At 41.2% G+C, this 16156-nt stretch overlaps 1 protein-coding gene and 1 long non-coding RNA gene across 2 annotated transcripts in view; one reads left to right on the top strand and one right to left on the bottom strand.

The window, feature by feature from the left end:
• EYA2 (EYA transcriptional coactivator and phosphatase 2) overlaps positions 1-9582 on the bottom strand; it is a gene marked incomplete at its 5' end in the record, with an annotated part of 97602 nt that extends 88020 nt beyond the window's left edge. Inside the window, 2 exon segments of the mRNA XM_080557583.1 lie at positions 9523-9549; positions 9551-9582. Of these exon segments, the coding sequence (XP_080413709.1) occupies positions 9523-9549; positions 9551-9582 (59 nt within the window).
• Positions 1-16156, top strand: part of LOC308178636 — a 99265-nt gene that overhangs the window by 1900 nt on the left and 81209 nt on the right. The window contains exon 2 of the long non-coding RNA XR_013939862.1: positions 7812-7911. This is a non-coding gene — a long non-coding RNA (uncharacterized lncRNA). The remainder of the gene's footprint in view (positions 1-7811; positions 7912-16156) is intronic.

The raw sequence follows: 16156 nt of genomic DNA on the forward strand, positions 1-16156 counted from the left end.
ATCTTTGTGTTGTAATGAAGGAACCCCTGGGTATTAGTGACAAATTAGTCACCGGTTAAAGACTACTTTCTTTTCATTTCTATACCAGGTGGAAGATATTAAAATCTCTAGAGGAATTTCTCCCACTGTGCCATGATAAATCATCACACCTTTTTAAGTGACTTAATTTTGCTACCTTTAAAACTCACAAATAAAGAATCCCACAACTTTGTTAATGTAGGATTAAAATAATCTTGTTAATTTGATCAAGGAGATATTATCATGAAGTATAAGGAACACATTTTGAATATTTACATTAAAAATAAACATCTTTCAAAGAAGGAGTTGCTTCCTCCCATTAACAAAAAACCCCTGCACCTACAATGGTTAGAAGTATCATCTTCAAAAAGACCAGAAAAATCTTTTCCCTTCTTTGTTTAATTTTCTAACGCAATAAGGAATAGTACTTGAAAAATCTACAAAAGATAACTGTAGTCTGTAAGGAAAGGTGAAATCTTGCGCTGACTATTCTATGTTGAAGAACTTGTAAAGTAGCAGCCAAAATAGAGAAAAAAAAATCTTAAGTGGTAGGTTGCTGAAATCACAGGCCACTGAAATACAATACACAAATAAATAAAAATCACTGAAGGCAGAACTTTGCCTTTTATTTTTTTTCCCTAGAAAGTGGTCACTATTTTAATAGTGATGTGTTTATTAAAAATGTGTTATTTAAAATGTTAACCTCACAATTATGCAGACTGTGTCATTTCAGTGGAGTTTTCTAATTTATAACAGAAAAAAAAAATTCTATAGTTTATAATTAATGCTGAATACTACACAAGTGCCTTATTTAGGATTTCTGATTAAATGGCTTCACAATTATGTGCTCTTATTCATCAATTAAGCCACTTTTCCACATTATAGTAGGCCTATTAAATAACCCAGGCAGTGAAAGAGTTCCTTTTACAACTGAAAGGAACACTAGGACCAAGATGGAAATTCAGTCCTCCCCTACAGGGAAAGGCAGGCGGGAGATGTCTATCAATAAATACAGAACATTAAGTCTACACGCAATTGTCTCTTCCTCCATTAGCCATGAAAAAAATGAGGAGCAGAAGATCAATTAAAAAGCAGAAATGTAAAACCAAAGCATTAAACACAACTAGATATTTAAAATCCCACAGTGCATCTTACAAGTGTGGTGCATCACTCCCCTGCTTCTCCCGGAGGAGTTCCAGCTCTAATAATTACTTTCTGCCTGCTCACGAAGTTCAAGTTCAAAACAACATTCATTTTCCACTTCCTGTCCTAAACCAGGGCACAATGCTTCTGTGCATTGTTAAGCAACCATCACACTCCACCACAGACGCAGTTAAACCACTGCTGTGATTGAATAATCCTGATTTGTGGCAGCTTGGACTGGGGAAAGAAACAGCACTGAGCTTTAAGAAGGAAAACACCAGACTAACATCAATGCATCTTATAGCAGTAGCACCCTTTATTACTTTAAATTCTAAACAAGCATTGTCTCCACCCCCTACCTTGCAGGGGGGCATAAGTAGAGTTTCAAAACTAATCTAGTCCAGAGGTTTTACTGGATCTCAAATATTTTACACAAATTTGCTTCCCTAGTCTCCCTCACCAACCATTTCTCTTCCCCAGATCATATTCATCTGTTGCAGCAAACATGAAGGATGGCTGCCAAACAAACAAAATCAAATCATATGTTAAGGGTGAAATATGCCTTCTTTCAAATTACAACTTACAAATGTTCAGGTGCAGAGAGATTGAAGAAGGCAAAGTCATTTTAAGGAGAGAAAGCAAAGGTCTGTTTAAGATTGTAGATAGAAGAGCCTTACATTCCCTTGTACACACATTTACAGCATTGCTGAAAGATCCCGTAGTTTAGGTCAGAGACCTAAGTTTGTCCTTTATTCAAAGAGAACTGAATTTTATTAAAAACAAGGTTCCTCTGAAGTAGATGTTTACACAACAGTCTACCAAGGCTAAACAGAATGAGGATCTTATTTTATATCAATAAATAAAACGAAAATTGGTGCCTGTCTTATTTTCCTGCTAGACTCCTAACTCCACCAACACGCCCCAGAATATTTGGTCATAGAAGATGCTATAACTGAGTACTAAGTCAGACCACCGCAAAGGTCTTTTGGTGCAGGAGGCTACATCCACTGTTACTGCAGGGGCTGCAGTACCTCCTGCTGGAGCTTTACTGGCTTCCACTGGATTTGGATTTCTCAGCTTTTGCTAACTGCTGCTGAAAACCTTTGCCAAGTTGCAAATAAAGTCTATGAGTGTGGATAGCACAGAGACATAGCAATTCCTGCTCCCGTTTTGCAAGACCCGGGCCCTGAAGAAGTCAGTCAGACTTGCACTGACAGTGGTTACGATACAAAGCCATTTCTTTAAATGCATTTAGGCAACAAGTACAGAAAATTTAAAACTGCTCCCTCTCAATGGGGGTGCAGTCCTTATTTAAATGAAATGACAGGAAACTGTAGTGAGGGCAGGACTGGATCTGACATATATTTGCCCGCAGTTAAGCACAAGAACGGAGATAATTTTGCAACATGCATTAAAGCTGACTGACTCCCAGTTCTGTATTTCAGTGGAGAACAGGAGTGTCAATGTAACATTCACCAAATGGAAGCTAACAAAAAGCATACTTCAGGCAAACTAAGGTGCTTTATAAATTCAGAAAATGTTTCATAAAATCAAATAAATCCTATTTAAAAAGTAAAATTTGGACACAGCCAATATAACATTCAAATGTTTTACTTACAAAAGTGTTACATTTCATTAAAAAATGGTGCTTTTTAGTTTGTTAAAGGGTGGATAAACAATATCTTTTCAAATAAAAAGTATTGCTCAATTCTAAACAAAATTTTGAGCTGTTTCAGTCACAGAAACTGAAAAAAAACAACACGCATTTGCATAGCAGTACTTTAGCTTTGTAAACTGAAGTGAATATTTTCAACACTTACTGAAAGTTAAGTATTTTGTAAATACGTTTTGACTGGAGTTAAAATCTTAAAGAATCATTAGGCAGTTACAAATAAATTCTAAAGATGGTAATCTAGCACAGAAGCACAGTTGCAAGGGGAATCAAAACTGGTGATACAGATCTATATTCAAAACCGATCGGTTATTTCAAAGCAGTTGTAGGACAATTACATGGCAAAAAGCTGAATCAAGCATGTCATCAAAAGACAATTCGCAATAGATGCAAAACTTGCCTCTAAGACAGCTGATGAGCGTCTCTGCATGGTGCACAGTCTAAGTTGTAAATAACTGGGGCCCTCAGAATGCTTTGCTTACTCAACCTATTTAAAAAACAAAAAATTTCAGATGCCTGCTCCACTTTTTCCTCACTGTTTCTTGTGGGTGCTTGAGTAATCCTAGAGGCATTTCCAGTTTTTAAGGCATTTGCTGAGTTTAAGAAATTTTCCCCACGTCCTCTTGCCTTTTGTTCAGAAATACATTGCTTTCTTACTCCAGTTGAGTTTCTCTGGTAAGTCTGCTCTTTCAGCATAGAGTGAAGCATCAGTTCTGTGTGGGTTAACTGATTACTATCTGGACTGACTAGTCCCAAATTGTTCTTTTGCATTTAGGATTTTTATTTACTTATTTAGCTGGGCTGTTTTCCTCCTCAAAAGCAAGGACACCAAATGAGGATTTCTGCACCATGAAACCAAACGTCTAGAGTTAGGCACCAAAGAGCATAAAAATATGTTTTCTTAAACCTGTCTGCGCAGCTGAGAAGGGGCAATTAAATCTGGACCTACTTTAATTACCAGAGCCCAGAAAAGTAGGAGCCCACTGCCAGGAATGGCCAGCAGAGAGGAACCAGGTCTGCACAGTGACTTGGTCTGACCAGGCTTGTCGTCTGTAGCACTGGTTTATTTTAAAACATCCCCAAAAAGTTTTTTATTGTTGAAACATTTCAAGACTTCAGTTTTGCTGAATTATTAGCTGGTGTTGCAGCAATGGCAAGTTGAGGTTCTACCATGCATCAATTTCCTCTCAAAAAAGCAGAGGGGAGATGAATGACACTGGTATTTCATACAGCACTCATGAAAAGACACGGACGTGAAAAATTCTTACATTTGTAACCAAATACCTTAAACCTTCATTTCCTTAAGAGGAAACCAGTTGGGAATAAGTTAGTAATGGACTATCATCGAGGAAGTTTCTAACATCTGAAAAACAAACTTCCATCAATTCTTACCAGTCTCTGTCCATCAATAACAACCCCTTCACCTGCTTTTCAAATTGCTGAGGCCCAAATCATATCCAGGCTCTCCCTGCCTCAATCCCATTTTCACTCTTTGTATTCAAACCTGGCAGCAACAACAGAAGAAAAAACAGCAGTCTTTCAAACAACAAAATCCCACACCCCAGTGAAACATGCACTCTGGTTCTACAAAAAATGTCAGTCAACAAATAGGCACAAATTTCACAATGGCTGAGGTCATTCCCTTTAAGTCATTAGGGTTTGTGGGTGAGTTTTCCTGGTGGTTTTAACATTGGTTTCTGTGATTGCAGTTATGCTTATTTATGCATTTAGAGCGTATGATCTAATACACTTAGGTTTAACTACTTCATTCTTTTGACATTCTTTCCAAATTATAAAAAGGATTCTTGGTGTTTTCACTGCCTTGGTAAAGAAACAAAATTGCTGTCCACATAATTTCTTAAAAATACAGAACAGAGTAAGTACTTGTTGAAAATAATTCAAAGAAAAAAAATCCTGCACCAGACATCTTCCCCCAACACAGCACTTATTTTTGTTTTCTCTCTAGCCATATGAAGGAACCTACTATTCTTTAGAAACAGAAGTTTTGCTGGCTTAAAAAAAAAAAACAAAACAATACACACAAAGCCCCAACAACATTCTGCCCCTCAATGTATTTCAGTTACAACTTACAATCAGTGCAGAAGTTCAGTTTATTTTTTTAAATCTATTTCTACTGTTTTGCTTTTAAAAAAACTGCACACTTGCAGTAAGCTTCATTCAAACTGCATCTTCTACAGCCACTTTGATCTCTGCTATAATGCTCATTTTATTCAATGCCTTTTTGTTATAATCTATTAAGGGTCCTTCCTTGATAAAGATCATAGAGGTCAATTTTTCTAACCAAAATTTATCATTTTTTCCCTCCAAGGCAAAAAAATCCAAACAACCCCAATCTAATTCAGGTTGGAGAAATTCACTAGCACATCAAAAACAATCAGAAGCATTTTCAAAGTGAAAAAAAAAAAAAAAAGAAAAAAAAGGATGTGCTTCTCTCTCCCTCAGAATACTGTGTGCAGTACATGGGTATTAGGTTGTATACATAAATAGCATTAAAACACTTTTTAAATAACCTTTTCAAACTCGAAGCCATGGTTATTTCTATACAAGATATTTCCAGCATCCCCAGTTATTGTTTAACATTTCCAAGCACACTGCTAGTTAACAGAAGGAAGAACGGACAGCACCCAGCAAATTTTGTAGGAGACTGAAAGGGCCCATTCCTGTCCCGTGCAGACGGAGGTACCAGCTCGCCTCTTGGTTCTCAGCTCAGCGTCACCACCAGCTACAGCCATTTCGAGTCCGGCTGTGACCCAACCACACTGACAGTGACAAAACGTTCTTCAACAGCACACAAAACATTCTGAATTTCATTAACACATCGGATCCCCCGTCTCCCCTGTTTCTGTAAAATAACACAATTTGCAGCCACACATTTTGAGGGCACCACAACAACATCCCAGGCTCCCCTTTCCTGTACTGCTCTTCCCTTTCTAAGCACCTTTCCTAATCAAACCCCAGCTAAACCAATCCTCCACAAATTACAACAAAGCTTCCTTAAAATTCCCCATAAACCTTACCACAGCCTTGCAGCATACTTCTGGCTTTCTACAGAGCCTCTGCACATAAACACAAGGGAAAATACCTTAACACTCCACTAATGAAGTATTTTCCGGAGACAGCAGAGGTGACAAACAGAATGAGAGCAAAGCCAAGATGCCATCTCGACTTCAGGCAAACAACCTCTTCTGACCTCTGGCAGCTCCCACACACTATTAAACAAAACGTATTCTCTCCATGTTAATGAACCATGTACAATCTAACAGATAACACTGATGTTAAATAAACATGTTTGTATGTGACTCCTAATGCTAGGTCTTAAGCAGCTGCAGACAAACAATTTTAAATGGGAAGGATTATGCACATGTAACCTTTTTCCTCTCATTTTACGTACTTTTTAAAATAATTCAAATAGATATTTAAAATCTAGCTAGGAAGAGCGGGTGAAAAGAAGCTTGACTATTTTAAATTAAATATTCACTCTGTGATATTTACTGGAACTGTCTATGTGACGACAGTCGCTATTTTGGATCCAGTTTTCCTTTCACACCATTTTCAACTGTTAATCAGCAGCTTGCTCAAGAAGGAAAACTTGGTCTAGTTTTGTATGCTGCGATCACAAATATTTCGCAAGAGAACTGAGCAGTCCTGTATCTTTATTCCTGTTTTCTCTTTCCTCCTGCTTCAACACTTCGGTAGCACCAAATCTACCTGCAAATGGCAACACCTCCAGGCCCCAAATGACACAACCATGATATGCAATTATTTGCATCCTAATTGAGGGGCTTATCCTCACCTGATTAAAACAGGGTGTTTGTTAAACATCCTTACTTGAGTTAAGATCTGCAAATAAAGATGAAGTATTGTTTTAAGAATTAGGCTGCCACGAACAATTGTTTTCTGATGAGACCTCTTAAAAAACAGACCTAACCAGGATGGTCTCTCCGACTTTGCAGTAGAAAAGGGAGGGAAAGATTTGCTCAGTTCTCGTTCATATCAAAGTGATTATTATGCCAAGAGGTTTGAGTGGTTATACTTTTAAAAACATATATATATCGTATCTTATACTAAATTAATCCACTGAAAGGGAGAACGCACCTAAACCTGAATGGCTGTACTTTTGTATGCGTCATTGCTTATAGCTCTGAACCTAGTTTTTATTTTTCCTTGGTATAACTATTTTTTGTCCTGTGTAGTACAACATCATGAAATCTAATGAGAAGAACCGGATTGTTAGTCCAGCATTACTGCTGTGAATAATGCATATGCATACAGTAACCATCCATCAGAAATGGTAGTAGAAGTTTTCCCTGCTCAATCTAAAAAATGAGCCCTCAACTTCTGGGATATATTTAAAATCATCATATTAAAACTGCAGAGTTCCATGGTTTATGAAAAGGATTGGAGTTTGCAACTTCACTTAACAGTTCATCCCTAATAAAAGTTATTCCAGCTAGGCAAAATTAATTCAAAAATATTTTCCTGGCATTCTAAGAACTTCTGCTAGTTTTCACAAAATTTTAAAAGCATTTTTCACTGCACAAGTAATCTTAACAATCATTTCCACAGATTAAGTCTAACAACCTGTGAATTTATTGCAGAAGAAATTTACTGCAAGGAATAATTAGTCTTCAGCACTGTTCTTGCTTGCTCTCCAGCTGAAGACACCTTAAAACCATCTGGTTACTGCAAAATTTGGCACAGAAGAAACAAATCTTACTGACGAGAATTATAGCTGAATTCAGAATAGCTGTTTTACTACTACACATCATAAATAACAGTTAGGAAGACAGCAGAAAATTACTAACTTCTTTAATTATTTTCTTTGTCAGCAGCGTGCACATATACACACTGACATACACATATAGCCACAGTGGCTTTGGCAGGACACCTTCCAGTCTTTAAGTTAAAGATGCAGTTTATTCTTGCAGGCTTAACAATTAAATTATTTAATTTTCAGGAAAAAATCTGCAGATGGCTGACATGATAGAAGGACAACAACACAGCAACTCATGAGATTTTTAAATGATATTCTGAGATCAAGTTCTTCGTATGAATATGTGAGTTTAATCTTTTTGTATAACTAAGGTGCAACTGCACACATCGTGTTGAATCTGGGACTTCTTGTTGCAGGGAGAATTATCAGCAACACTTTTATTTCTCCCTAATGAAGCTTTTCTAATGAAATTTAAGACCGCCAAGGCTGCAAGATATTTGAAATAGGAGCCCATTTCAAACATTTCAGCCAAATAACGGTGATAATATTAGCGAGTTGTGGGAATCAAGTCTCTGCACAGTATTTTACAAGAAAATATGCTAAGGGGAGCGGGCTAAACAAAGCAAAGCAAAACAAAACGATGTGTCCCAAACCAAAAGAGTACACTACTTGTTATTTAGCCAAATGTTTTGACCTGTTGGTGGGGACGTAGAAGAGGCATGAGAATTGTCTGGATAGTTTGACTCAATAACTTTACAATTCAGTTCTGCATCGCAGTGGAAGATTTTTTTTTTTTGGAAGAGATGCAAATTAGACTAATTAAATCAAATTATTTGCTGCAGACTCATTTTAAGTGAATTTTCAAAATATATTTTTTAAAGGTTTTGGGATGTTTCCAAAGCTACAAGCACTAATTATTTTCAGGGTAGCTGTACTCTAAGTCTTTCTTATTTACATGCGTAAGATTTGAGGCCACACAATGCCCTAAATTCCAAAGCAGAAATAAAAATTTAGCTTTGTTCAAGAACAGAAACAGTTTATTCAAACCAAAATAGACAAGGAGATGACTTATCCTGTATGCAGCTACATGTAACAAACAACAATGCAACGTGGACTGCAGGAAAGGTGCTAAGAAACATTACTTTAAATAACGTAGAGAAGAATTAGCTTAAATCCATGCTATCATTTAGGGACCAGATCACCCTAAAACACACAGACATAAGCAGGCAGAATTTTCACGTGCTTTCTCAATATATGGGGGAAAAAACCCTCTGTGGAGAGAACTACAGAGGGAGGAAGCTCTCAGTAAATTACCAAAGTCCGCGAGAAAGATGGAACGATGAAATATCCCTGCCCTTACCAGCGTTAAGGGATGTGCAAATCTGATGCTACGCTGCAAAAAAAAATCCTGTTAATAAATTTGATGGAGACCAATAAACTGTTTATTGGTTAACCGTATGTATTTTAACAATTAATAGCTGATCCAACAGCACAGAGTATTATTTGAAACGCCGAAAAGCGGTAGCAGACCATAAATAACTTTCTCCAGCGGCTCTTCACGGCGCTCCAGCACAACTCCATGCTCCCAAAACTTCACCCGAAAGTGCGCAAACCGCGCTAGAAAATTCCCCCATTTGCGCGGCGGCCAAAAGAGCATTCAATAACTTTATTTCAGCGCGCACCTCAGCTCGCAAAACAACCGCCCGAGGCAGGCGGCAGCGCTGCGCCCCAATTAACCCCGGCAATTAGCGCTGCTCGCAGCTGCGCACGCAGGACCCCGGCGCGCCGCGGGGGCTCCGCGGGCGCGCAAAGCAGCGCCCTGCCCTGCGAGCACCACCGAGGCGGGCTTAGCGGAGCCCCCCCCTTGCCTCCCAGCCCCTCCGCGGGTGCGGAAGGAGGGCTGAAGCCGGTAAGGAGCCGCGCGGAGCCGCCGCCCCCCGCCGCCCCGACTCACCGGAGGAGCAGCGCGGAGGCGCAGCGCAGGATGCGCGCCCGCGGCGGGCGCAGCGAGCATGTGCGCGGCGGGCGCGCATGCCCGCGGAACGGGGCGGCGGCTCCGCACCCCGCGGTGCCCCCACCCCCCTTACCTCCCCTTACACCCCCTTACCTCCCCTTACATCCCCTTCCTCCCCTAAACCCCCGTCTCTCCGCGCACAGCCCCGCGCACCGACCTGATGCTGGCCCCGCACCTACCGCACGCCTGGGGCCGCCCTCGGAGGTGTCCCGCTGCCCGGCACGGCTCGGCACGGCACAGCACGGCTCGGCACGGCCCGGCCCGGCGGAGGAGGAGCCTCCCGCGGCTCCCGCACGCCGCGGGGCCCGGCCGGAGCGCGGGGACGCGCTGGCAGCCCCGCAGCTCCTGGCACGACCCTGCCCCGAGTGCCCAGCCCCGCTGCTTGGGCTGGGGGAGACGTGTCCTCCTCGCCCCCCCTTGCTCTCTAAGGAGAGCCGCGCTGTGTTCTCCCTGGGCGGCAGGTACTGCCGACGTGCGGGTTTGCGGTCATACCTACAGTTCTATCTCTGTTGCTGCTATCAATCCGCACGTAGATGGAAGTTTTCAAGAGGGGGTCGTGGTTTGAAACTTGGATGCTTGAATGCTACCTTGGCTCTCCGCTTCCAGGAAAATAATCACCACAGTCCTCGTGTTGCTGACCTCCAGTGACAATTTTTAAATAGCAATTTTTAAAAAAGCTTGGGGGGATGCTTATTTTTCTTACGTGCGCTCTGCCACAGGGACGCAGGTCCGCCAGACCCGCAGGAATAGTCTCATTCAAGCACACCATCCCTCTGCGCTCATGGACACACCGTGTCACAGCTCCTGGCTCCCCAGGGGGTCAACCCCCCTCGGGCAATCTGCTTCTACCTCTGACATTCTCAAAGGAACCAGACCGGATCTGTGGCCATAGGGAAGTGCTCTGCCATCTCCAGTGGCAGCAAAAAACCAGAGGCACCCTCCCACATGCGCACCTAGAGAGGGGCTTTCTGCTCCTGCCTGGTGGTGGGAGCCTCACCCGGATGCATTCCAGAGAGTGGCCACGGGCACATCCAGAGGGTTCCCACTGCGTGCACCTCCGTGTGCTTCACTTTGCCCACACAGGCCTCGTCCCCACACACAGCACAGTACAGGTACCACACGGCTGCCCCTTCCCACCAGCATACCTGCTCGCTGGGGAAGCAGCCCGGCCACTGCGGCATTGGGGTGTTTCTTTTCTGCGCCCTGCTCTTCCTCTTTATTCCCCCCTTTTCAGCAGTTTGAGGCAGACTGCAGCTCTCCTCTTCCGTCTCTGCAGCACTGGCGAGGCATCGGAGGAGACCTGCAAGTCCTCGCCCCGACGGCTTTTATTACACCTAGCCCTTTCCTCAGGAAGGGGATATCCCATGAACCGCAGTGGAAAAGCCAAAGGAGCACAAAGGGTGTTGAGTTCAGGGTTTGAACAAGCTGCAGCCCACTCATGGATTTAACTCAAAATTTTGACAATGGAACAAAAACATCATTGCAACGAGACAGCTGTTTTTACTATCAAAATCTCTCAGATCAGTTTGACTGCAAAGTGTGTTCCTACAATCCAAAGGAGACAAAGCTCCCAGCATCAGTTCGGAGCTGGCAAGCGTCCTAGCATGAGCTACCTCCTGCCGGCCTAGAAAAACCAAAGCTCTTTCAGTTGTTATTCCCCATCAGTTCTCAGCACTAACCCCATGATTTCCCTATGGATTATCTGCAGTTCTGAGTTTACACCGCTCTCACATGAAACTCGGAGAGATTGCTGCTTTGGGGGACTTCCTTGCTGCCTTTTTTGTTTGTAATCTTGGTTCTGGTGAGGAGTCTGTGAAGGACAAGTAAGCGTTTAGGTCCCTCAGGATCTGTCTCGAAAAAAAATCTTTTCCTTTTCCCCCCAACTCTGCCCACCCTGCCCAGGAAACGGATTGCCACATTAGCTGCTTTCGAAGCTGGTCTTAACAAGTAAGTTCGTATATACTAATCATCTAGAAATGCCTTGCATGCAAAATTCACTCAGCCCCTGATTTCACAACATATTTAAATATATGCTTAAGTTTTATGCATGTGAATAGTCCTACAACAATCAATACAATTATTTACTTAAGTGCTTAAAGCCAGGCAGGTATTTAAGAATTAGTATTGTTTGTGGTAATGCCACAGAAAGCCAGTCAGAGACCAGGACCTCATTGTTTGTACAGCACCCTGCACACAAAAAGACACTCCTTGTCCCTTTCAGCATAAGTAATTTCTGCAACTTCTGAATTGGTGCCAGAAACACCTTCCTGAGCTGGTGGGCAAACATTATTTGTCTACTCCAATATCCTTTCTATTTACTGAAAACATTGTATGCAATATTTAGAAAAGCAGATAAGGGCTCAGTGGAAAAAGGGTGCAAAGAGGAAGATAAAGGATATTTTTTCAATTAGGAATTTTAAGTATTTTCGTCATTGTTAGTAACCAGCAAAATACCTGTAGATCTTAAAAAGCAATTTAGAAAGGCGGGGAAACGAGGTGTTTCTGTGCCATGGATGGGATTATGGATTGGGGTACTCCCTGTGCTTATTCCCACGTACCATAAAATGAAAGAATAAAGGGAAACTGGAGAAAGCTCGGATATTCACCAAATGGAAATGCTCCCAATCACCTGACTGGGTATCAGTGTCCTGGACAGACTGAGGAGCTAATGGTCCTCCTTGGGCACTCCAGGAACCCCAGCAGCGAGCCCTTGCCCTTCCTTTAGGGGAAGGCAACAGGTCAGGAAGCTGCTTTCTGCCAGGGAAAGCTGCTTTCTCTGTCTACGGGATGCAGACTGCTTCGCCTGTAGTGCAAGAGAGCCCACAGCCCACCTCTGCCTTTCCTCTGAGGAGGCAAGGAGCTACATCCCAAAGCATAGGTACTACAGAAAACACATTTTCCTTGAAATATTTCCAGTTTCTGCTGTCCACCTCATAGTTGAAATGAACATAATTACAGCAGTACAAACAAGAAATGGGCCGATATTTTATTTTAGCAGCTTCTCTGACAAGTAAGATCTCGTGCCACTCTCTGGTGCAAACCTAGGTGAGAAGCCCTCAAACAGAGGTACCGAGGCTTGTCGGGGTACTGGACATTGTTAACCCCAAGCACAGAAGCACCCAGATCAGACCCTGAGCATCACAAAGTTGTTTTACCAAGTGTAAGATTTTAAAAGCAATGCATTTCGAGCTCTTACTAATTGTTCTCTGGTCCGAGGGTTCATGTTTTCAATTTCTCTTTGCAACCACAATGCTGAGTAACTTACTTGTCTTCTACAATTAAAACTGAGAATCTCACATGAAAACATGATGCCAGAGCTCAGGCTTTGTGAAGAGAAACCCTCAAATTTTAGAGGACTTTCAGTAAAATTGCGAAAGTTGGCAACCATAAGCATTTCCTAACACATTATTTTGTGGATTGCAGTGAAATTTCGTTCTCAGGGCTAATGGTTGCTTCCTTTCTGGTAGATGCCCAGAATTGCTGCTGCTGTTATTGTTAGAACATCATTACTTTTTGCAGTGCTTTAAAAACAGAGGAGAGGTACCCTGTCCTCAAGTAATTAGAGGATAAATAATGCAAGCTAGAGACTATTTTGAATCTTCTGTGTCATACAGCTTAAAAAGAGCTATTTCATATATTAGTGCTCAATCCTGTAAGGTACTAAGGGTCTGATCCTGGAAAGACTTTAAACATATTTAATTTTAATACTGCTGGACTGCCCTCCGTGTGATAAAGCACTTAATATGGGGCTGGCTATTTAACAGGAGTGTTATGCGAGGAGACTTAACGGCGCTCCACTTGGCTGCACTTCTGATGCCACAAGCTCTGCACCTTGTAGGAAGGATTCTTCTAGGGATGCACGAGAGCTGCATAAGGATCCCAGTGCTAACATCTCGCATTCAGCATCGTGAACCAGAGCTATTGATTGTGAGATTGGTTTTCTTATTCCTAAGAAACCCTTATTTGCAAAGTCGCAGGCCACGATGTTAAACAAGTGGTTAGTTGGGTCTTTAGTACTGAAGATGAACCAATATGTGCTGTTTGACCTACTTCATCAAAATTCAGAACATTTGTAACTGATAAACAAAGTGCATGTTAGCTATTAAAGCTCAAAATTAGGCAGGCAGTAAAAAGTAATCCGAGAGGAGGACTGTAGCTACTGATACTATTGAAGCTGGTCTTAAAACATATGGTTTCCAATCGTTGACACAATGCACAAAAATAAAACCCTGCAACTGAGGAGTGCCTGATCTTTTCACCACTAAATGATCAAATGCGCCTGTTTGTTTTTTAGTTTTATGTCCCCTTCCTCTTTCTGGGTTTTAAAAGTGGAAGCTTGCTATTTTATATTAGCTGAAGATTTGGCCCTTTGTACCAGCTACAGATGGGCTTCATTAATCAATTTCCATTACTGGCTTGAAATGAAAAAAAAAAGAAAAAGAATTTTTTACTTTTTTCTAAACCCTCCCACTATTTTGCTTGGAATTTCTCCTGTAGAAACAAAAGATCTCTACTCCATCCTTCCTGCTTCCTCCTGCTTTAGCAGAAAAATGATTTGTACTATGAAGACAATGAAATTTCACAGATAGCACACCCACTGAGAAAAAAAAAAAAAGATTTGTTGCAGGGTGGGATGCTGCCATTCTTTACCGTGGACAGCCATTTCTGAGAATAGGAATAAGAACAACACCTCTGGCCACAAGTGCCTAACAATTAGTTTGCTTGGAAAGGTATTAAAATGGAAAAGTTCTGGGAACATTTTGATTGTTTTCTCCATGAGTTTAAGAGCTCTTTAAATAGCAATTCTTGTGTTGTGCTGCCTTTCTAGCTTGTGATGGAGCATTATATGCAAATCCTGCTGGCTTCCTGCTGACTCACTGCTGCACATGAGGTTACCAACCCTGTTCTGAATGTGGGAAAAGGCCGTGGCTCTGCTGGTGGAAGGAATTATGGTCTGCAATAGGAACTTGCAAACCTGACCTGGGACAGAGCTAGAGCAATTTTTTAAAGATTTGATATTATTTGAATGACCAGTAATAAAAAATCACTATGAGTTTGGACACTGATCCATTGGGAGAGGAGGTAGACAAGTGTGGGTTTTGGTGCTAGAGCAGAGCTGGAAAATGGCCAGTTTGCAACTATAATCAATATGTGCATTACAAGTTGGATTAAGAAAACCTGTATTAATTTTTAATAAAAGAAGGTTCCCTTTGAAAATAGGATGTGTTTGTGGTCCGAAAGGAAGACTCATGGTCCATTTATATGGCTATGATTGCGCTGAGAATAAAAATGGAAGGCATTTGTGCAGTTTTCTCATGGGTTGGTTGTTTGGTTGTTGTTGGTTTGTTTGTTTTTTTAGCACTTCAAGTGAAATATTTTGTAGATATCAGCTTCCTCCTTAGGGAGGACTTGTGAATTCCACAGACTAGCAAACCTACTCAAATTTTTGGCTGTTTCTTTATGACTAGCAGCATGCACAAAGCAAAATGTAATTCAGGGGCATCACTGGAGTTGCTTCTGATCCATGTAATGTTGCATCTGCCTGCAGGTAGTTGATGTTACAGTAAGCCGAAAACAGCTAAATGTTGGGAGGGCTCCAAATTAGGTACTGGTTACCAAAAGGCATCAAAGTCCCTCGGCTGTTGCTGTGACAGCAGCACCACTGCTACAGAGCAGCTGAGTAGTTTTCTACAAGTCTTCCATTTAACCTGTCTTCTAGTATTGCCAAGTGTTTGTGACCTTCATTCACACACGAATCAAAAGCCATCCTGCTTCCAACTTTACATCTGATTTTGACTGCAAGGAGGAGTTTGATTTTAGAACTCTGAATACAAGCACTCTGGAACTTTTTTAAAGTGCCTGTCTGGTGGGAATAAAGCCTTATTATTATGTACATTCAAACTGATAATCAAAGACAAATGCTTCAATGTGTTATTTTAAACTTGGAGAATGTTTACCTAAATTCTACCTACTTTTGTTCAAGAAATCTCATCTGGCTTTCTAAACTGTACTCATGCTCTAGCTAACTTTTAAGTCACATTGTACTTGATGGAAAAATGAGGGACAAATTCAGTTGTACTTTCAATGTAATTTAACTACAGCATAGAAACAGGCTTTCAAACCTTTCATCGAACTGATTTACGAGCGGAACTAAGGCTTGCTTAGTACAACATTTTCACAGTAACGGTTACATTCCCACAAAAGGGAATGCTGTCAGGTAGAATGACCATGAGTCAATTCTGCCAAACTCATTGCTCTGTTCAGATGAGACAATTTAGTTGTCTGAAAACTTCCTAGTTATAAAAATCAGTATTGAAAAAATGCTCCAAAATATGATGATTAAATCTTTTTTAAACAAACTAAGAATACAGTAGGTACATTTTCTGTTTTCCCCACCTTTAGTATTGGTTGGACTTTCAAATTTGTTTTACGAACTAATGAAAGGGCAGAATGTTATATTCTGAAGATCTGGAAAGCACCAAAGGAATCATGCTTTTGGTGCGCAACTTATACTACATTTAATGAATGCAGGTGACTGCAAGCTGTGATAATCCACCCCAAGTTAAAAGAAGAA

This window comes from Anser brachyrhynchus (genome assembly GCF_964034855.1).
Source record: "Anser brachyrhynchus genome assembly, chromosome: 16".
In the NCBI taxonomy this organism is placed as follows: Eukaryota; Metazoa; Chordata; class Aves; order Anseriformes; family Anatidae; genus Anser; species Anser brachyrhynchus.